Here is a 21,571-nt window from a genome sequence, read left to right as displayed (position 1 = left end):
GGTTCAAGTAATGGTTTGAAATGTGTAACTTATCAAACAGCGACTAATTAATAGCATCTGACCAGGCCCGCATCGAGGAGCTGGAAGAAGAGCTTGAGGCAGAGCGAGCTGCTCGAGCCAAAGTGGAGAAGCAGAGAGCAGACTTGGCCAGAGAACTAGAAGAGATCAGTGAGAGACTGGAGGAGGCTGGTGGAGCAACATCTGTACAAATTGAGATGAACAAGAAGAGGGAGGCTGAGTTCCAGAAACTCCGCAGAGACTTGGAAGAGGCCACTCTCCAGCATGAAGCCACTGCAGCCACTCTGAGAAAGAAACAAGCTGACAGTGTTGCTGACCTGGGAGAGCAGATAGACAACCTGCAGAGAGTCAAGCAGAAACTTGAGAAGGAGAAGAGTGAACTTAGGCTGGAATTGGATGATGTCATCTCCAATATGGAACATATCGTCAAAACAAAAGTTAGCTCAACGTTTGTTTGTCTTTAGCTTGGAGTTGATTCAATTTAGCCTGATACGGAATATTGATATAAATATTCCGACTGCAGACAACTCTTGAGAAGACATGCAGAACTGTAGAAGATCAGATGAATGAATACAAGACCAAGTTTGAAGAAGCCCAGCGGTGCATCAATGACTTCAACATGCAGAAAGCCAAGCTTCAAACTGAAAATGGTATGTAATGTGTTACTTTAATTTAAAGTTGTTCAACACCACTATGTCCAGACATGAATAAAATATGGCCAAAATGCTAGGTGAGCTCTCAAGACAACTTGAGGATAAAGACTCTCTAGTGTCTCAACTCACCAGAGGGAAAATGTCATACACTCAACAAATTGAAGACCTGAAACGACAATTGGAGGAGGAGACCAAAGTAAGATCAACGCTGCTTTGAGGCAGGTGCCTCACCATTTGATGTTTAGTAGAAAAGTATTGTGTGTTTCATATACATATACAATATTTTCCTGACAGGCCAAGAATGCATTAGCCCATGCTGTGCAGTCCTCTCGCCATGACTGTGACCTGCTCAGAGAGCAGTATGAGGAGGAGCAGGAGGCCAAGGCTGAACTGCAGCGCGGCATGTCCAAAGCCAACTCGGAGGTGGCTCAGTGGAGGACTAAGTATGAAACCGATGCCATCCAGAGGACTGAAGAACTGGAAGAGGCTAAGTAAGAGATTGAGATTTGATAATTTACCATGACTAATTGAGACACGTTACTGTGTCTGTCAGCTCAGCTTTTTGTTGGCTAAATGAGCAGCCATTTATTGAATAGTTTTACTGTAAGTGAAAAATGTAACTGGGGGAACGTTAAAAGTTTTAAATGATGTTTCCAAAGGAAGAAGCTGGCTCAGCGTCTACAGGATGCCGAGGAAGCTGTGGAAGCAGTGAATGCTAAATGTTCCTCTCTCGAGAAGACTAAACACAGGCTGCAGAATGAGATCGAAGATCTAATGGTGGATGTCGAGAGGTCAAATGCTGCTGCTGCTGCTCTGGACAAGAAGCAAAGAAACTTTGACAAGGTGAAGTGTGCATGCAACATTTGTACTGGTAGACCACAAAATTGATTGCACCATTGTGTACATGGCAGTTCGATGGATTATGATAGAGAGTTAAATAACTCAGAGGCTCATTAGGGAGATCACAATATTTGCGGATTTACATCATGCACCGACATTCATTGATATGATTTGATGAGGGGGAAAGGACTTAATTAACAATGCATTGCTTCAAAGATATGGCTGAGGTCTGGATAGGTTTACATGAAAAAAAAAAAAACTGGGACTAGGGAAACAACATTTTGAAAATCTGGATCATAATTACAGTATTTCAAAATGCAAGAATGGCTGTGAAACCAGAAACCTGAAATTTCAATGGTCAACCAATATAAGCCGAGCATCGAGCTCATTATACAAAATTACATTACCAGACCTGCAGCTTTGTGTTAATTAATTTCTCACATGTAATCAATCATTTGTGCCTTTTTATGCCTGATAGGTCTTATCTGAGTGGAAACAGAAATATGAGGAATCTCAATGTGAGCTGGAAGGCTCCCAGAAGGAAGCCAGAGCACTGAGCACAGAGCTATTCAAATTGAAGAACTCCTATGAAGAGTCTCTGGATCAGTTGGAGACCATGAAAAGGGAAAACAAGAACTTACAGGGTATGCTCTACTGCTGATGTGTACATCGCAGTTGTATTGAAGCTCCAGAGTTTATCCCTTTATCCCTAATGCTGCTTGATATTCTACAGAGGAGATTTCTGATCTCACTGAGCAACTTGGTGAGAGTGGAAAGAATATTCATGAGCTGGAGAAATTAAGAAAACAATTGGACCAGGAGAAAAATGAGATCCAGTCTGCTCTTGAGGAAGCAGAGGTTAGGAAATATTATCCGTGAAAAATCCATTACTGTTTTAATCCAAATCATTTCAGTGAAACCTTGTCTCTGCCAGGCTTCCTTGGAGCATGAGGAGGGTAAGATTCTAAGAGCTCAGCTTGAGTTCAACCAGATCAAAGCTGACATTGAACGGAAACTAGCTGAGAAAGATGAAGAGATGGAGCAGTGCAAGAGGAACATGCAGAGGACAATCGAAACTCTTCAGAGTTCTCTAGAAGCTGAGTGTCGAAGCAGGAATGAGGCTCTCCGCTTGAAGAAGAAGATGGAGGGAGACCTCAATGAGATGGAGATTCAGCTAAGTCAGGCCAACAGGCAGGCAGCTGAGGCTCAGAAGCAACTCAAATCTGTTCATGCACATCTGAAGGTAATCTACAAGCAACACATTTTTACAAGATAGTAGAGTGATAACTAACAATATTATGGTTCAATGTCATCCCATGAAGGATTGCCAAATTCAGCTGGATGAGTCTGTCCGTGCCAATGATGATCTTAAAGAGAACATTGCCATTGTGGAGAGACGTAACAACCTCATTCAGGCTGAGCTGGAAGAACTGAGGGCTGCTCTCGAACAAACTGAAAGAAGTCGCAAACTTGCGGAGCAAGAGTTGCTGGATGTTAGCGAGAGGGTCCAGCTACTGCACTCACAGGTGAGAGACATTTATACAGCATAATCATAAAGGTTAACAGATGGATTTTTCCAGCAGCACTTTCTTACTTTCTGAAATCTCTCATCTGAATAAATGCAGAACACCGGTCTGATTAATCAGAAAAAGAAACTTGAAATTGACGCATCCCAGCTTCAGAATGAAGTAGAAGAAGCAGTCCAGGAGTCTAGGAACGCTGAGGAGAAAGCCAAGAAGGCCATCACCGATGCCGCCATGATGGCAGAAGAGCTGAAGAAAGAGCAGGACACCAGTGCTCACCTGGAGCGTATGAAGAAAAACATGGAGCAAACCATCAAAGACCTGCAGCACCGCCTGGATGAAGCTGAACAAATTGCAATGAAGGGAGGCAAGAAGCAGGTGCAGAAGCTCGAGGCCAGGGTAAGAGTTAAAACTATATCAGAAATTTCTCCCAAACGCATAAATGGGGCAAAAATCTGCACGGTCAGTAGAAAAATACAACAGAATGCCGCTGTGGGACCAAAATTCAAAGGTTAATTTAACATTGGCAGCATTGATGATAATCCTGGTTGTGGCCCAGATGGTGTCTCAACTGTAATGTTTCACATTTAATGATGTGCTCACCTGCAGCCCTGTGGATCATTTAACATGATACAGACTCCTATTTACCAATTCTGCTGTATCATTACAGTAGAATGATACATTCATTTACTTCTATGGGAATAAATAGCTGATATTGTAATCAACAGTCACAGCAAAGTGTATCAAGGGCAAAATTGGCCTCTGGGAGGATGAAAGAAGTGACATTTTTAACTCTTAAATTTAAACCGGATAATCCAGTTAATTTCCCATGGTGAGAGGATTCAAATGTAAAAAATCTTTGTTATCTTGAGAGACGTTCAACACAATCAACAACCGTTTGTTGGATTAACGGTACGTTGTGGTGTTAGTTTGAACCACTGCAGTTCAGCCAAATTGCACATCAGCCACAAAGAACTTACTCATATTAACTCGCGAAGTTACAAGTTTTTTCTTTATTTATTGGCTTTCAGGTGAAGGACCTTGAAAATGAGGTGGAGTCTGAGCAAAAGAAGAGCAGCGAAGCAATAAAGGGAATCCGTAAATATGAGAGACGCATCAAGGAACTCACCTATCAGGTGGGAATTTTTCATTTTTTTTCAGGTAGTGGAAATGTTATGAACACAAATAGTATGTATGCCTCTTTAGACACTGTCCACATCTTAAGTGATTGATAATCGTAAAATATATTCCATCATTGAGGTATGCCACACACAGCTTTCAATGTGTCTTATCATATTAACGTTAAGGAGCTGAGAGAATATCTCCCTTGAACTTGTGTGTGTTACCTCCTCTTTATAATGACAGACTGAGGAAGATCGCAAGAATGTTGTGCGTCTCCAGGATCTGGTTGACAAACTGCAACTGAAAGTCAAAGCATACAAAAGAGCTGCGGAGGAGGCTGTAAGTAGCTTTCAAAGTGTGCGGCATTAAACTTCCCCTCCTTTACGGTTAAATTGTGGGTTACTTCTACAATATACAGTACTCCCTTACTAACATTATTTCGTATTTAAGGTTTGTACATTACGTGAATGTGCGTGTAGCTGCAACAAGTTACCGTCACGTGTAAACAAGTACATCCTTTTACTTTGTGATTTGTTTTGGATTCAACTACCAAAAACAAAACAGTTCAAATCAACTGCACACTCAAGAAGTCTAAATTCCTTCATCAAATCCTTTATATAACTTTGTGTTGTATGGTTTTCTGTAGGAAGAGCAGGCCAATACTAATCTGAGCAAGTTCCGTAAACTGCAGCACGAACTTGATGAGGCTGAAGAGAGAGCTGACATTGCTGAATCTCAGGTCAACAAGCTGCGCGCTAAAAGCCGTGATGTTGGCGCCAAGGTAAATGACGGTTCTACTCTATATTGCAGACAAACTTACCAGACCACTGTCTTTTATTGTATTTTCTAGGGCTAGCAGCTAACACACGTGCCTTGCTGTGTCGAGTTTGTACGCTCTCCACTGCTTCAGTGGATTTTCTCTGGCTATTTCGCCGTCCTCCTCATATTCCAAAAACATGAACGTTAGGTTAATTGAAGACTCTAAATTGTCCATAGGTGTGAATGGCTGCTTGTGTCACGGGATTGACTGGCCGTCAGCCTAGTCCTCTCACTCAAAGTCAGATGGGATAGGCTTCAGGTCACCTGCAACACTAATGAAGACAAACCCGAAAATGGATGGAAGGATTTTCTCGGGCCGCTGTCAGTCAAGGGCCCAATCGTCATCACTTTTCTCCCTGTTTACAACAGAACACATTTACCGAGACTTTTCAAACATTATTTATTATTGCGTGTTGTTAATTTTGTTATCTGTCCCTAAATAATCTCACTTTGTCACTCTTCATTACAGAAAGGGCTCGATGAGGAGTGAAACCTACAGACAGCCATGCAAGAACTTTGAGATCATCTGTAGTTGACTGTTTCCAAAGTATCCGTAGAATAAAGCAAATGTGCAATAAAATGTATGCTCATTGTTTTTTCTTTTATTTCCAGCGAATACACTATATACCTGTGACATAAAGTCTGAAATACCTTTTCAGTCAATAGCACGAGGTAGTGTGTCCAAACCTTTGAGTGGTATTTATACATTTGTGTAAGAAAGAGAGAATATTTCTTGATGTTAGACCATTTCATAGCAACCAAGAGCTACCACTGTGAACTTCATACTGATTTTGGACTATTATTGAAACGGTGTGCTGTGTTCTTTTCTGACTCTGAGAGGCAAAATATTAGAAATAGAAAGATTGGTCCACTAAATCAATTTATTATCTTCAATTGTCTGCGCCAAAAGGGGGCATTGATGGATTTCACTACAGCACTTGCAGGAACCAGCTGTGTGCAAGTAATTCAGGCCCCGCCCCAACTGCTTTGCTGCCTTAACGGCCTGCATGTTTTTAATCGCACTTAAGCGTCACAAAAGGACCATTGCCAGACCAGAAAATGCATGCAGATTGATAAATGAGCACCATGCAGGCAGAAAACAAGTTAAGTAGTTATTACATGAACTCATTTGTTTTATTTTAGCAAAATGCATTGTTAGTAGGCTCCAGCACGTCCGCGACCCTAGTGAGGGTAAGCGGTACAGAAAATGGAAGGATGGATGCATAGTTGGTGCAACTCATAAGCAGAAAACATCTTCAAGTGATACATTATTGCTTTCATTTTAAATACAAACTAAATTGGACTGGTCGTCAGTCAATGTTAATCACAAAACACAACCATTCAGACTAGAATTTACAGCTATGGGCAATGTAGGGTGTTCATTTAACTTAGCAAGCACATGCCGAGGGCGGTGGAGGTGCTTGCATATGGTCAAATGAGTGTAAAAACTACAATAATACAGTCATCGAATATACATGATGAACACACATATCGAAACATATAACTGTCCATTGAATACTACACACATATAGTTTAAAAATGTACAATATATTAAACAAGGGAATATAAAAATGTTTTGTGTCCAAATTACTCAAAGGTAAATATAGTACATTTTGGTCATAAATTAGCTCTATACTTGAATGAATAAGTGGGTTACTGACTGTACTGCACTGTAATCAGCTGTAAATCTCACTCTGCCTGTTGATCTTAATCTTGATCTTAATTAAGTACAGGTATCCCTTCTTAGTTTCTAACAAAACATGCGCAAAACTAAGTCAATCTGCTTAGATTTGGAATATTATTATATCTTTAAGCTTCTTCGACAAGTTGCTTTAAATTGAGGGAGTCTGCTCTCGTCCTGACACAGCAGCAGGAAGGGAACCAAAGCCTGAAGGTTCGATTTCGGCGGTGAAGATGAGTAAGACAGCTGAGAATGAGTGCTGCGATGTGAAATCAAAGTCAAATCAGGTTTTAGCCGATTGGTATACATTACTGCATGATAACGCACCATACGGTGAAGAAGAAATTCATTCACTAAGATGGGAGGTTAGCTGGTCTAATAATCTAAAATTCTGCACTTACTGTGAATGGGTGTGTCATACAACCAGATTTAGAGAAGGTGTGAAAAGAGTGGTATTGATTTTTACATTTGTATTATGTTGATAGAATACGGTGTAAATACAAGTGTAGCCATCAGTTTAAGATATTGATAACAAAAAGAAAAATAACGATACGTGTGGTTTCAATAAAAGGAGACGTAATTTCAAAATGCTTTGCACCTGTCGACCGTCACCCACTATGAGGCCTGACAGCTGTTGCGCTTTTCAATCAGGGAGAAACAATCCCGGCAAGAATTTCACACCGTTATCTTTGTCGTCAAGGCCAAAGGAAAGAGAACAATGCTATGACGACACCACAAGATAAAGGCTTGGAGACCTCTCGGGGATCAGCTGTTGTGTGAGTGAAGTAAGTACATGACCTTCGCTCTCACTCAACAACAGCTGCAACAACTCAGCCTCACAAGGTGTGTCACAGATATGCTGCTGCTACCTTAACAACTGACCTTCATTGAACTTTTGGAGTAGGTGACCACAGCTGAGTGTTTGAAACGTTGTCATTTACGGGAAGATTTCAAATTCTAAAGATGATACAATAGCAGTGTTCTTGTTTTTTTTTTTTTTAATATATATTCAACTTAGAAAATAACAAAAACAAAAAAAGGAAGTAATTCCATTGGCAAAAAATCATTCATTGGATCTCACTAGAGATACAGTGGGTACGGAAAGTGTTCAGACCCCCGAAAGTTTCTCACTCTTTATTTATCAGTAACACTCGTATATTGAACTCTGGTGCTGTCCATTTCTTCTGCTCATCCTTGAGATGGTTCTCCACCTTCACTGGAGTCCAGCTGTGTTTGATTCTACCGATTGGACTTGATTAGGAAAGCCACGCCCCTGTGTATAGAAGACCTCACAGCACACAGTGCATGTCCGAGCAAATGAGAATCAGGAGGTCAGAGGAACTGCGTGAAGAGCTTCAGAACAACTCCGTGACTGTTTTTGAATGGCCCAGCCAGAGCCCTGACTTAAACCCAATTGAGCATCTCTGACATCTATGATTAAATGTTTCGCTTTAAAAAAAAATAATGTATAGGAAATAATTACACCGTAGAAATTGCAATGTTTCATAATTTCTTCTCATGCGAAGAAAACCCACATGCCACAAACATATATATTACTTACTGACGTCAGTAACTACTGTATATAATGAATAATGTAAAGTGTAAGGTTATTAACAATGGCTGTAAAACAGGCAATGGTTTGAAACCAGTCTGTGATCACCACCTCACCTCTCACCATCCCCGACGGCCTTGTTGATCACAACGAATGGCAGCAATGCAACCTGCCCAATGAGAAGAAAGCTCTTTATATTGTGCAACCTTTATCCAAAATTGTATCCCATATTTGGCAGACAAACAACCTTTAATAATGGAAGGAGGGCTGCTGTAAGGTACATGCATCCTCGCTTCACTGAGTGAACAGGTAAGCGAAGAATGATATGAAGTTAAAAATATTCTTCTCATATTGCTTTGCTTATTATAACATAAGTTGATTGGCTAAGTTTATCATGTTGGACAGTTGGAAACGGATCCTGGACTCAAACCAAACCACCCAAGGTGAGGGTGATTTACAGTATTTTTTATTTTTTACATGTACATTTTAAACAAAATGTCATTATTGACATGTAATGTTTGGCACACAGATCAGTACATGTAATCTCAATTTGCAGGGACATGCATTTATCTGATTTGCATGTAGATTATGTAACTACTGTACTGTTTTAAATTAAGATATTCTGACCCCTGCTGCAATAAATAATCTAACAGTGGTCATTAGTATCACGTCACATAGTTACTATGTACAGTATTTGGTGTCTAATTTGTTGAATAAGCCAGCATGATATATGGACACTATATTATTTATAGATGTATTGATCTTAGGTTGAAATGGGCGATTCTGTCACGAATGAGTTTTGGTCGGGTGCTCCTTTTTTTTTTTTTAAGAATAGGAAGCGTTTGGATGAGCAGACTTGTGAATTTGATATGAAGAAGGGATGCTTCGTTCCTGACCCTGAGGTTAAGTACGTAAAGGCATCTATCACAAGTTGAGATGGTGACAAGGTCACCGCTGACACCGAATTTGGGAAGGCACTTTCGTCAAAGCCATTTCTTGCAGAAAGTAACCCAGGTTTTGGTATTACATATAAATTCATTATTATCTGTCGACAGACTTTTGCAGTGAAGGAGACTGACACATGTCCTCAGAATCCACCAGTTTTAATGAACATTGACGACATGGCCATGTTCACGTTCCCCCATAAGCCCACTGCACTATTGAACCTCGTCTGACGAGTCCACATTTTAAATTGTTTTTAGAAAACATGGACATCCAGGCCAAAGAGGAAAAAGACCATCTGGATTGTTATCAGCGCAAAGTGCAAAAGCCAGAACCTGTGATGGTATGGGATGTGTTAGTGCCCATGTCTTGGGTAACTCGCTCATGTGTGTCATTCAGAGTGCAAGGTACATACTGTCATGTTTGTATGTCTTGTGGTTGTTAGCATCCCCCTGCCTTGTGCACACCTGCTCCAAAGTGCATCTAGCATCCACCTGCACCTCATTGACACTTATTACCCCATGCATATAACCTTGTGTCTCATTCTATCTGGTCGCCAGTTCGTTGTACCATTGTTTATATTCCACGTCACTGACAGTAACAAGGCCCTTTGCGTAAAGACGATGGAGGGAGACTTCAGTGAGATCGAGATTCAGCTAATGAATAGACTGCACAACTCCAAACGATGTCGCTCACTAATTCTAATTGTCGACATTCAAGTATTCCCAACTTCAACTTGATGAGTCTGTCCATAGCATTGACGCGGTCTTCAAGAGAATGTTGCCATTATGGAGAAATGTAACAACCTCAATCAGGGTGAGCTGGAAGAAATGAGGGCGACTCTCGAGCAAACTGAGGGAAGTCGCAAGAGTTGTGGTATGTTAGTGAGAGGGTGCAGCTACTGCATTCACAGGTGAGAGAAACACTTGCCATCTACAAATATACGACCTCTCTCTTTGGTAGTAGATAATTGCCTGATGTGTTTGAAATAGTTTTTTTTCTTAAATTAGAACACGACTGGTTAGCACATCTGCCTCACAATTATGGGGACCCGGGTTCAATTCCCGCCTCGCCTGTGTGACGTTTGCATGTTTGCATGGAGGATGAAGGAAACCAGAAAGTTACATTTGAGAGGCTGAAATCAGAGGATTTTGACTTTTGAAAATAAGAATAAAAACCTTTTCACTTCCTTTCCATTTTACTGTATGTGCAATAAGCTCGCTGGCAAAACAAAAAGTGTATTCAATTTGTGTTGTTTTCTCCGAGTATTCCGGTTTCTTCCCACATCCCAACAACATGCATGGTAGGTTAATTGAAGACTCTGAATTTCCCGTCGATGTGAGTGCGAATGGTTGTTTGCTTATACGTGCCCTGTGATTGGCTGGCGACCGGTTCAGGCTGTACCCCGCCTCTCGCCCAAAGATAGCTGGGTTAGACTCCAGCATGCCCGCGACCCTCGTGACCCCCTTATACGCCTCGAAGTAGGTCTACTGACTGATTTGAAGATTGAAGACACCAGTGACTCTAATTAGAGGGCACACCTTGTTTGAACATGTCACGATGGTCAAATTATTTTCAATCTTTCCTCGGGCTACCATCATTGCTGTCCAGGCCTGTTTCATGAGTTCCATTTCCATTTCCTGTACCGCTTCCCCTCACTAGGCTCGCAAGCGTGCCGCAGCTTACCCAAGAGGCAGGGTACACCCTGAACTGGTCGCCAGCCAATCGCAGGTCTTGCATGAGTTTGTTTTGTAAAATGAATCTGTGGAACCACAATTCAAAATCAATCTCTGATTTTCATTGGTTAATTTTCATTACATTTTTATTTCTTATTAATTTTGTCAGATTGAACACACACACATACAGTACATCATATTACATTGACCCTACCCCTATAAGAGCGCCACCTGAAGGTTTCAGTATAAAGAGGCCGTGTTTTGGAATGCCTGCACATTTTTTGTAATTACATTTAATTGCAAAGAATCACAATAAATAAACATACATAAGGAATTGATATTTTGCTACACTTCCAATGTACTATCCCTTGGTACAATTAATATGAAACTGTATAATATCATAGTAGAATTCTGTGCCACTGCAGCTTGTATATTGTTAAAATAATAAACCCCTGACAATTACAACTCAAAAATATTTTCCTTGTTGTAACACCATATTTTTTACTTAAAGCACTTAAAGCATTACATTAAAATATATTTTCTAGGTGTAGAAGACACCCTATTTTCACTCCTATTTGAGTTCAGTTGTCATTCGGCTGGTGTTGCAAAATTCAATCAGCAGAGGGCACTTGCCAACTCTGATAAGATGCTACTTGTTAAAACACTGTTTGGTCTTCGTGATTGGTTTCCCTCTGGTTTGCTGAATAAAACATGTAGGATAATAAACTGGAACTACTAACCATTAAATCAGAGGTGATTTATTATTATTATTTTTTGGTCTTTTTGGAGCGTCTGAAGAGTGCTGAAGGGAAAAGACAGACTTTTGAATTAAATTATGCGTATCGCGTCAAAGCAGACCATTCGGCTGCCAAAATATGACACATTCACATCACTGCACGATTTTCGTCATCCGAGGAATTGAATACGCTCGCATTTCCTGGACACATCTTAAGTCCACACAGAGGACCACAGACTGAGTGAGTGAGGAGGAGAAAAAAAACCCAATCAACTCCAGCGAGCCTCGATCTGAATTCAACACCCCCTTGAAAGTGACATTTCACAGTTGTGAAGAACAAATACTATTAATAACTTTGTGGGCTCGTGTTTCGTATTCAAGTCAGGCAAGGTGCCTCACACCTTCCTTTATGTGCGCATTATAAATCTCAGACATAGAAGGACTGTGGACAGCTGAGTATGAGAACTTTGGTGGAAGGCAGCATGTGCTAAAGTGTGGCTACAGGCTAAGACCGATGAGCAACAAATCCAAACCTTTAAGGATGCAAAGATGCTGCTGAAAAGTTGCGGTTTTGGTGTGAATTTCACTTTCTGGTTGCCATTTTCCATGGTCGTGGTTATTTTAACAAATGATCTGACAGTATATTTCAGAATTCTTTTGCATATGACTGCTTGTGTATGATAAGGAATACGATGCAACGTTTCATGAGCTCAAACACGCTGTACATTGTTGTTTGCTTGTGGCCTTGTCACCTGTCACTGCTAATCAAAGAAGAAATTAAAATACGTCCTGGAAACTTGCATCACCAAGCAGTCCTTTTGAATTAACAAAATCCCAGGGGTAGCCAGGAGAATTTAACAAGTTATCTTTGTACTGAAGTATACATACAAGACAACAATGCTGTGTGAAAAAGAAAGACAAAGGCTTTTGTACTCTGCCCCTTTTGCATAGAAGGTTGTAGTATAGGTCATAATGGCTTCAATATACATTGGTATGTTTTTTTTAATTACTGTGAAAGCAACATAAATTGCATTAAACAATTAGTTTTGTTTTTTTTTTTTTTTTTTTTTAGAATAAAGCTAACCTTAGAAAGGGTCAAACAATTCTATATTTATTGATTATTTTGCTTATTAATTAATTATAAAGACCTAGTGAATTACACTCAGTCGAGGGATGAGATAATCGCAATAAGCACTACTTGGCTGCCACCAATTAAGACTAGGCTTTACGCGATCAGGATTTTTGGAACCGATCAGCGAGTTTAAAAAAAACGATAACCGATCATCGATCCGATCACATGATAGAGGAACGTGTCTATTTAAATGACCTGTTCATTTACTGTATATACTTGTGTACCTAATTGCTCCAAAAATATATTGACAATAAATTATGTATCTTTGTTCCTCTATTTGTGCCAGTGAGGCATAGTGACAGACAGAACAAATGATAAATGGTCTTCTATTAGATGGCAGGAAGTAAATACAATAATTCATGTCTCCACTTTTTGTGACATTTTTGTTTGTTGGTGTGCCGTGAGATTTTTCAATTGTAAAATATTTTCCTTGGCTCCATAAAGGTTGGAAATCACTGCTCTAGTCCGATTGTGTATTCTAATCAGCCAGTTCAAACCAACATTACAACGTGACAAAAATAATCGGTGCTAACTTACTGTAATTAAATTACTTTATTTTTAATTAAATTACTTCACCCACACCGAAACTTTAGAGCATGATTCGACAGCATGTTTATGTCCAACCGTTCGTGCTAGCACTAGCTTGCTGGGCTACATAACGTTTTGTTGCCTGCTTGCGAGCCGCAACTGTCCTGAGCACCGGTGACCACCAACACACATTTTTCCCCATTTTGTTCTTACAAACACACGGCGCGATCCACTCTTGTAGTCGTCGCCACGGTAACGAGTGTATCTGGCCGCATTTGAGTCGACAAGATAAAAGTCCACTGATCGTAAAAAACGGGATGTGGTGGTATTGGAAGACAAGATTTTATTGCAGTAGTCTGACATAGAGCAAATTTGTCTTGTAGTCTGATCCGGGCATTACGTGTTGTCTGTTCCACACCGCCGACATTTTTATTTATTTTTTTAAATAGCTTTATTGGGCGAATTATGACATTAAAGCCAATCAGCATAAAATGCTAATTATCGTCCGATACCGATAAGGCCGATAAAATCGGTGTAAAATACTGATATGGAAACAAATTCAGATAAATTCGAGAGATTCTCCAATCTCATTAAAATACTGTATGTATTGAAAATACAACAATTACTTGTTTAATCGATTGTTTATTTACACAGTAGATCGAGGAAATGAACCCCTTGTCCTCATTAGTGTCGTGGGTAACCGGAGCCTATTCGAGCTGACTTAGGGCGAGAGACGCTTTGCACCCAGAATTGGTCGCCAATCGATTGCAGGTCACATATGGACAAAAAAAACTCGGACTCACATTTATACCGATGGACAATAATATGGAGTTTTCAATTAACCTGAGAAGAACGTTTTGGCCATGTGAGGGGAGACCATAAAAAACAAAAACGTAAAGGGGATAAGGTGTGTTAACCACGGTTTGAACTCAGATCTCCTGATTGTTACGCAGGCAATGATAAGCACTATTTTTTATCATCCTCCGTGGTCAATAAAACATCATTTCTTACACCTTACAAGTTTAGTCTGGAAGTAAGATGAACTTGCCAAATATTTGGAGAACACGTTTTGCTGAAAACCAGTGTCAGTATCACTGTTAATTTATTTTAAACTTATTGAATGGAAGAATCACAATGTGCAAGTAAAATGCATTCCAGGTACTAACACAACCCAAATCTTTTACCAAGTTACCTCTAATAGACTGCGTGTAAGTAAGTTGCAGTGCTTTTAATTGGATTTGCATCTGTAACAGCATCCACTGAAGGGGTAACGAGTTCTCAAAGCTGTATACAAAAAATAAATTTGGACAATTTTAAGAGCCTTGGGACCGAGGGTATAGATCTACAGTAACTGTAAACGGTGATGAGTGATGATCATAAAGCGATGCCACAGCTGTGACCTTGGCCCTGTCTTGTCCCCTTGTAGACAGCAGCTGCAACTCTCTGTTCTACCTCTTGAAATGTATTTCACACCACATCACTTGACAGACTATAGTTGATCTCGATGTGTTTGGGGTCTCATAAATCTGGTTGCTTACAAGCAGGCGATACCTCATTTAGAATAGCAACAGAGCCAATGTATGTACAACGCAATCAGGCATTCATTCTCCTATAATACAATGAAAACTGTGCAGTATATCCATTATTTGTCATCTGTTTTGTCCCTGCTATTTTCTGAGTCATGACGATAACAAAATAAAAAGTTGTAATTAAAGCAACACATTTATAGCCTGAATAAAGACGAACCCAGTATCACAACAATTATGTTCCACTTTGCATTCTTTAATTAAACTGTTATTACAAGTTGCTGTTAAAGCAGTACTGTACTTGATAGAGAGTGGTCTGCGCCCCCCCCCCACCTACTACCACCCCTTCCTTTGTCATGTCCAGTCTGGCTTCTTGTTTTGTTGTGCACAAGGTGATAGCAACAAATAGCAGCACTAGACTCTACCCAATTTGGGGGATGTCTTTTTTCTGATATGCAAATGAGATGCCATTTCGCTCATATCCACCACCTTATTTGGCGGAGTAGCAACCTTTATTAATGGAGAGGACACCTGGCGCCAGCTACCAGAACTATCATTCTGCTTGGCAGAGGTTGACAGTTTAAGGTAAGCACAAGACTACACTACATATTCACTACGTCAGTTAAGTTTACTTAAATAAAGATCTTTTTCTTCACTTAACTGTTTTTTTCTTTTTTTTTTTTGACCATTTCTATTTTTTGTTCATTCTGGTAGGTACTCGTTTCTTTCAGGTAGGCACTTGATGAAATTGATTGATGTGGTATAGACCTTTGAAAGAATGAGACATTCAAAGTTTAGAAACTAATAGCTTGCTTCTGTGTCGATACGATCAAAAGACAATGTAAATACACGTGAATTGCCATGGTTTAAAAAATGTGGAGCAAAAAGCAACTGGAACATCGTTTATTGATTGTCTCTTCTCAGAAGAAAAAGAAAAAGCAGCAAAATGGGTGATGCAGCAATGGCAGCGTTTGGGCCAGCTGCTCCTTTTCTTAGGAAGTCAGATAAGGAGCGTTTGGAAGCCCAAACTCGGCAATTCGATATGAAGAAGGAATGCTTCGTTGCTGACCCTGAGGTTGAGTACGTCAAGGCATCCGTCACTAATCGAGATGGTGACAAAGTTACTGCTCACACTGAGTTTGGAAAGGTATACGGTTCATAGTCATTTAGTTGAAACCCTAAGAAACACCTATGCACGTTCATCTTTAAGAAGCTATCATTTGATTTCTACAGACTGTGACGGTGAAGGATTGTGACGTGCATCCTCAGAACCCGCCAAAGTTTGATAAAATTGAAGACATGGCCATGTTCACCTTCCTCCACGAGCCCGCTGTGCTGTTTAACCTCAAAGAACGTTACGCAGCATGGATGATCTATGTAAGAAAATCATTGCGATTTCCTGTCATTCTTTATGTCTCAGAATTTTTGTCTTTTTTTTAAATGTATCGTTTCATTTTTATTATGGCAGACCTACTCTGGGCTGTTCTGTGTCACTGTCAACCCCTACAAGTGGCTGCCAGTCTACAACCAAGAGGTGGTTGTTGCCTACAGGGGAAAGAAGAGGAGTGAAGCTCCTCCTCACATCTTCTCCATCTCTGACAACGCCTACCAGTACATGCTGGCAGGTACAGAATCTAGTCAAATACTCACTTTTAATATTAAATTCGAATGTAAAACACATGATTGATGTACACTTTCTTTGATTTACAGATCGAGAAAACCAGTCCATTCTCATCACGTAAGAAAGGCAGGAAAACACTTTTGAGCACTTAATGTTATGCTTGATCTAACCACGAACTTGTTTTAACACAGAGGAGAATCTGGTGCTGGAAAGACTGTCAACACCAAGCGAGTCATTCAATACTTTGCCAGCATTGCTGCAGTTCCAAGTGGTAAAAAAGAGCAAGCAATTGAAAAGAAGGTGACACATTTCAGAAGGGAGTGGGAACCTCCATCGTTGAACATCGTTCCGATTTAGAATCAATCACGAATCAATGAAGCCATCCGGGTCAAACTGTCACCAGTATCAAACGTTCATTTATAGAAATGAAAAGGGGTATGAAAAGAATTGAACGCTTGAAAAAAATAAAACATACAAACAAAATGTTTTGTTTTTTAATATTTTGGCAACAACTGGCATACAAAAGTATAAAGAAGTAAAGAAATTGTGTCCTCACAATTAACTTTGATGACAAGTGACAGACATGTAGGGGAAGATAACTGCTTTGAGTGTCGTCACATTAAAACTTAAAATGCAGCTCACCTTTTGGTGTCCAATCCAATCTCCTGCTAGTGTTATTGTCAAATTTGTCTTATTTTTCAGAGGAGGAAGGAAAGTGTTCCATTTTGGGCTCTATGGTTATCACTGCATTGTTTTCCCCTTTGCCATCGATGCCACTCTTCTGTGATGACTTAACAAAAATTGAAAAAAAAACAACAACTAAAAAGTCCTATTTTACCTGAAACGTTTTGGTCAATTACAAATTATAAAACCTTAACGGTGTTGGATCTTTGAGCTATCAGCGAATGAAAATAATTACAGCCATGTTTATTTCCCGATAAAGACATCAAGTCATATATTTTCTCTTCAGGGTACCCTGGAGGATCAAATCATCCAGGCTAACCCTGCTCTGGAGGCCTTTGGTAATGCCAAGACTATCAGAAATGACAACTCTTCCAGATTTGTGAGTATATTATTGAGTAACTGAAGCTGATTTTCAACATCAACATCAAGCGTTTATTTCCCCATTGCCGTTATGAATGTTCATCACTGTTCTTTTCAGGGAAAATTCATCAGAATTCATTTTGACAACCGAGGGAAGTTGGCTTCTGCGGACATTGAGACCTGTAAGTGAAGCTTTATCTCCCCGCGTGAATTTTTATAGGGCTGTCACTATCGAATCTTTTCAGAATCTATTCTCCTATTGTTATTGATCAAATAATTGAATAATAACCAGATATATCTATATATATAGATAATTTTTTCTACTACAACAATATTCCATAAATATACATCAAACAGATCTTCTGGAAAAGTCTCGCGTGACCTACCAGCTCAAAGCAGAGAGGGACTACCACATTTTCTACCAGATCTTGTCTCAGGTGAAACCTGAACTTCTCGGTAAGTACAGTAATTGACAGCAAGTGATAGGGATTATTACAAAATCAATACTTGCCCAAAGTAACTGCCCAACTTGCCCTTTTTTAATTGTTTTATTCTATGCAACATCATTTTAGAAATGCTGCTTATTACCAACAACCCCTATGACTACGCCTTCATCTCCCAAGGAGAGACGACTGTGGCCTCCATCAACGACTCCGAGGAGCTTATGGCTACTGATGTGAGCTAAGAACTGATTGGATTGTAGTTTTAAATCCAACAATGTAATTCCTGTTTTTGATCGATAGTTTTGTCATTTTCAGGAGGCCTTTGATGTTTTGGGCTTCACTCAAGAAGAGAAGAACAGCATTTACAAGTTGACCGGCACCATCATGCACTACGGTAACATGAAGTTTAAGCAGAAGCAGCGCGAAGAGCAGGCAGAGGCTGATGGCACTGAAGGTAGGAATTCATTCAGTAATCTGTTAGCATGGCACATCCTATAATGACAATATTGGCCCACTTATCCTTGTCAAAAATGCATCGGAAAATAATGTACGGAGGTGGTGTTGAAAGGTCAAAGGTCTTATGGTCAAATCCAAAGATTCTCTAAGAGCTATTAATTACATCTAGGTTCTAGTTATTATGTGTGGAAAAAAATCTGAAATTATTTTTCTTGGTCTCATTTCATTTCAACAAAGACTTGGCATTTTTAGGTTTTTAGACCTTCCGACTACACTATATACACACAGGTACACACGAGGAGTAAACTGTAAGTTGTCAAAGTATCACTAACAGAAACATCAGAGATGCAGACAAACGATGTCTGATGCCAAGTTGAATAAAGACAGACTATATGCAAATATTCTCCCTTCAGATGCTGACAAAGTCGCTTATCTAATGGGCCTGAACTCAGCTGACCTCATTAAAGGTCTCTGTCATCCAAGAGTTAAAGTGGGAAATGAGTGGGTCACCAAGGGACAAAATGTTGCCCAGGTAAGTATTCGTGGGGAATCTTTTGAGGAAAAGATAGGATTCCATTTTATAGGAATATCTTTTTTTTTTTTTCCCCAGGTTTACTATGCTATTGGTGCATTGTCCAAGTCAGTGTATGAGAAGATGTTTCTGTGGATGGTGATCCGTATTAACCAATCTCTGGCCACCAAGCAGCCTCGCCAATACTTCATTGGTGTTTTGGATATTGCTGGATTTGAGATCTTTGATGTGAGCTGTGTTTATTATTCGTGGAGTAAAATAATATTTCCTGACTTATATTGGTTGGTATAATCTACATAAGAGGATAGAGGTAAAAATTAGGCAACTGTATCCACTTTCTATTACAGTTCAACACCTTTGAGCAGCTGTGTATCAACTTCACCAATGAAAAACTGCAACAGTTTTTCAACCATCATATGTTTGTGCTGGAGCAGGAAGAGTACAAGAAGGAAGGCATTGAATGGACTTTCATAGATTTTGGTATGGATTTGCAAGCCTGTATCGACTTGATTGAAAAGGTGGGAGACTAGTTGTAACGTGTTAATCAGATTTTCCAAAACGTTTGAGCAATATAGAATTACTCCACATCATCGTTTGTTCTTCTCAGCCCATGGGTATCATGTCCATCCTTGAAGAAGAGTGCATGTTCCCCAAAGCCAGTGATGCGACCTTCAAAGCTAAGCTGTACGACAACCACCTGGGGAAATCCAGCAACTTCCAGAAGCCCAGAATAGTCAAAGGGAAACCAGAGGCCCATTTTGCCCTGATGCATTATGCTGGGACTGTTGATTACAATATCAACAACTGGCTGGTGAAGAACAAGGATCCTCTAAATGAGACTGTTGTTGGACTTTACCAGAAGTCTAATCTGAAACTACTGGCGATACTCTTTGCAAATTATGCTGGAGATGATTCTGGTATGTTCAGCATTTAGAAATAATCATTGTGACTAAATCAAATGTTGCAAGAATACAAACCTAAAATGTAATGGCTTCCAGTGCACTGTATTTTACAATCCAGTTATGTTCATTTTAGCTCAAGTGTCTGGCGGTAAGGGTAAAGGTGCCAAGAAGAAAGGGTCCTCCTTCCAAACTGTATCTGCATTACACAGGGTAAGAAATGATCTTTTTAAAAGATTTTTTGTGGAAGAAGAGTTATGCAACTTCACGATTGTTACAGGCTCACTGATTATATAGCAACATCAGGGACAGCAGCACCAAGCGTGCACCAATAATTCCCAATAACGCTTACTAACAAATGATCAAATTAGGGATCATCTATCCAAAATGGCTACAGCTGCATGAGCGTCTGTCACAGGCCATAGACTGCTTTTGTAGTTTCAGCTGCTGCGCAATGTGTGAGATAAGATGATGATTGAAATGTTTAACAGTCAAATGCTATTTGAAAAATAGGAAAAATATAATTACAAGTTGTATTTAAAGGGCACAGTGATCAAACAGATATATTTATGGAGTGGATGGAGATATTTTTTTTATATATAAATAGCCATAAGGACATGTTGAAATGTGGTGTACTAATGTACACCTTTTGAATGTTAAAAATCATAAAGTGGCCGAAGAATTCATTGCTACAATGTACATACTGTATTACGAAACAAGCAGGATAAGCTCTCATACTGCTGATCAATAATAATTTCCCCATCAATTAAAAATAATATAGTGAGTGGGCTACTGCGTCATGGTGCCAGTGAACCAGTCAAGTCATTAAGGTATATAACATTGCAACACTGTGTACAGTGGGGATGGGGCACTGCTGACCTCGACTTGGGACGTTGTGAGTTGGTGGGGAGAATACTTTGTAGACCTCCTCAATTCCACCGACACGCCTTCCCATGAGGAAGCAGATTATGGGGTCTTTGAGGTGAGCTCTCCTATCTCTGGGGTTGAGGTCACCGAGGTGGTTAAAAAGCTCCTCGGTGGCAAGGATGGTGGATGAGATTCGCCCGGAGTTCCTAAAGGCTCTGGATGTTGTGCAGCTGTCCGTTGACATGCCTCTACAACATCGCGTGGACATCGAGGACAGCGCCTCTGGATTGGCAGACTGGGGTGGTGGTCCCCCTTTTTAAGAAAGGGGACCGGAGAATGTGTTCCAACTTCAGGGGGATCACACTCCTCAGCCTCAATGGTGCTGGAGAGGAGGGTCTGTCGGGAAGTCAAATCTCAGATTCAGGAGGAGCAGTGTGGTTTTTGTTCTGGCCGTGAAACTATGGACTAGCTCTACACCCTCGGCATGGTCCTCGAGATGCATGGGAGTTCGCCCAACCAGTCTACATTTGTTTTGTAGACTTGGAGATGGAGTTCGACCATGTACCTCAGGGACACAGGGGTGCTTCAGGAGTATGAGGTACCAGACTTTCTGATACAGGCTGTTCGGTCCCTGTATGACCAGTGTCTGAGTTTGGTCCGCATTGATGGCAGTAAGTCGGACTCTCAATCTTCGTAGCCAACTACGACTTTGGATTTCAGAGGAGAGCAATAAGTATGGGCTCCTTTTTCCTCCGTCCCCATTTTGAAACAAGCTTGCTGTTTTGTTTGGTATTTTGTTTGTTTTTGCTATGTTTTGTCAGTTGGTATTATTCGTTATGTTTGAAATTAAATGTTATTTGTTGATTGGTAGAATCAGTAGTGGTCACAGTTGAAAATTGTGACCAGTTGATTAAACATTTGATGGTTGTCCTCAACATCCTGTTGTATAAGCACTAAATTC

General features: G+C 40.2%; 1 protein-coding gene across 1 annotated transcript in view; it reads left to right on the top strand.

The window, feature by feature from the left end:
* Nucleotides 1-21,571, top strand: part of LOC133489221 (uncharacterized) — a 57,838-nt gene that overhangs the window by 26,292 nt on the left and 9,975 nt on the right. Inside the window, 29 exon segments of the mRNA XM_061798095.1 lie at nucleotides 66-455; nucleotides 542-668; nucleotides 749-867; nucleotides 966-1,162; nucleotides 1,331-1,514; nucleotides 1,990-2,155; nucleotides 2,245-2,369; nucleotides 2,446-2,754; nucleotides 2,834-3,037; nucleotides 3,137-3,433; nucleotides 4,066-4,170; nucleotides 4,400-4,495; nucleotides 4,803-4,937; nucleotides 5,445-5,461; nucleotides 15,673-15,895; nucleotides 15,982-16,125; nucleotides 16,217-16,373; nucleotides 16,459-16,486; nucleotides 16,561-16,669; nucleotides 17,340-17,432; nucleotides 17,532-17,595; nucleotides 17,771-17,869; nucleotides 17,986-18,116; nucleotides 18,118-18,310; nucleotides 18,726-18,844; nucleotides 18,923-19,072; nucleotides 19,192-19,362; nucleotides 19,452-19,761; nucleotides 19,880-19,956. Of these exon segments, the coding sequence (XP_061654079.1) occupies nucleotides 66-455; nucleotides 542-668; nucleotides 749-867; nucleotides 966-1,162; nucleotides 1,331-1,514; nucleotides 1,990-2,155; nucleotides 2,245-2,369; nucleotides 2,446-2,754; nucleotides 2,834-3,037; nucleotides 3,137-3,433; nucleotides 4,066-4,170; nucleotides 4,400-4,495; nucleotides 4,803-4,937; nucleotides 5,445-5,461; nucleotides 15,673-15,895; nucleotides 15,982-16,125; nucleotides 16,217-16,373; nucleotides 16,459-16,486; nucleotides 16,561-16,669; nucleotides 17,340-17,432; nucleotides 17,532-17,595; nucleotides 17,771-17,869; nucleotides 17,986-18,116; nucleotides 18,118-18,310; nucleotides 18,726-18,844; nucleotides 18,923-19,072; nucleotides 19,192-19,362; nucleotides 19,452-19,761; nucleotides 19,880-19,956 (4,539 nt within the window).

The sequence above is a fragment of the Phyllopteryx taeniolatus genome, chromosome 14, assembly GCF_024500385.1.
Source record: "Phyllopteryx taeniolatus isolate TA_2022b chromosome 14, UOR_Ptae_1.2, whole genome shotgun sequence".
Classification (NCBI taxonomy): domain Eukaryota; kingdom Metazoa; phylum Chordata; class Actinopteri; order Syngnathiformes; family Syngnathidae; genus Phyllopteryx; species Phyllopteryx taeniolatus.
This window is presented reverse-complemented; position numbering and strand designations above follow the sequence as displayed.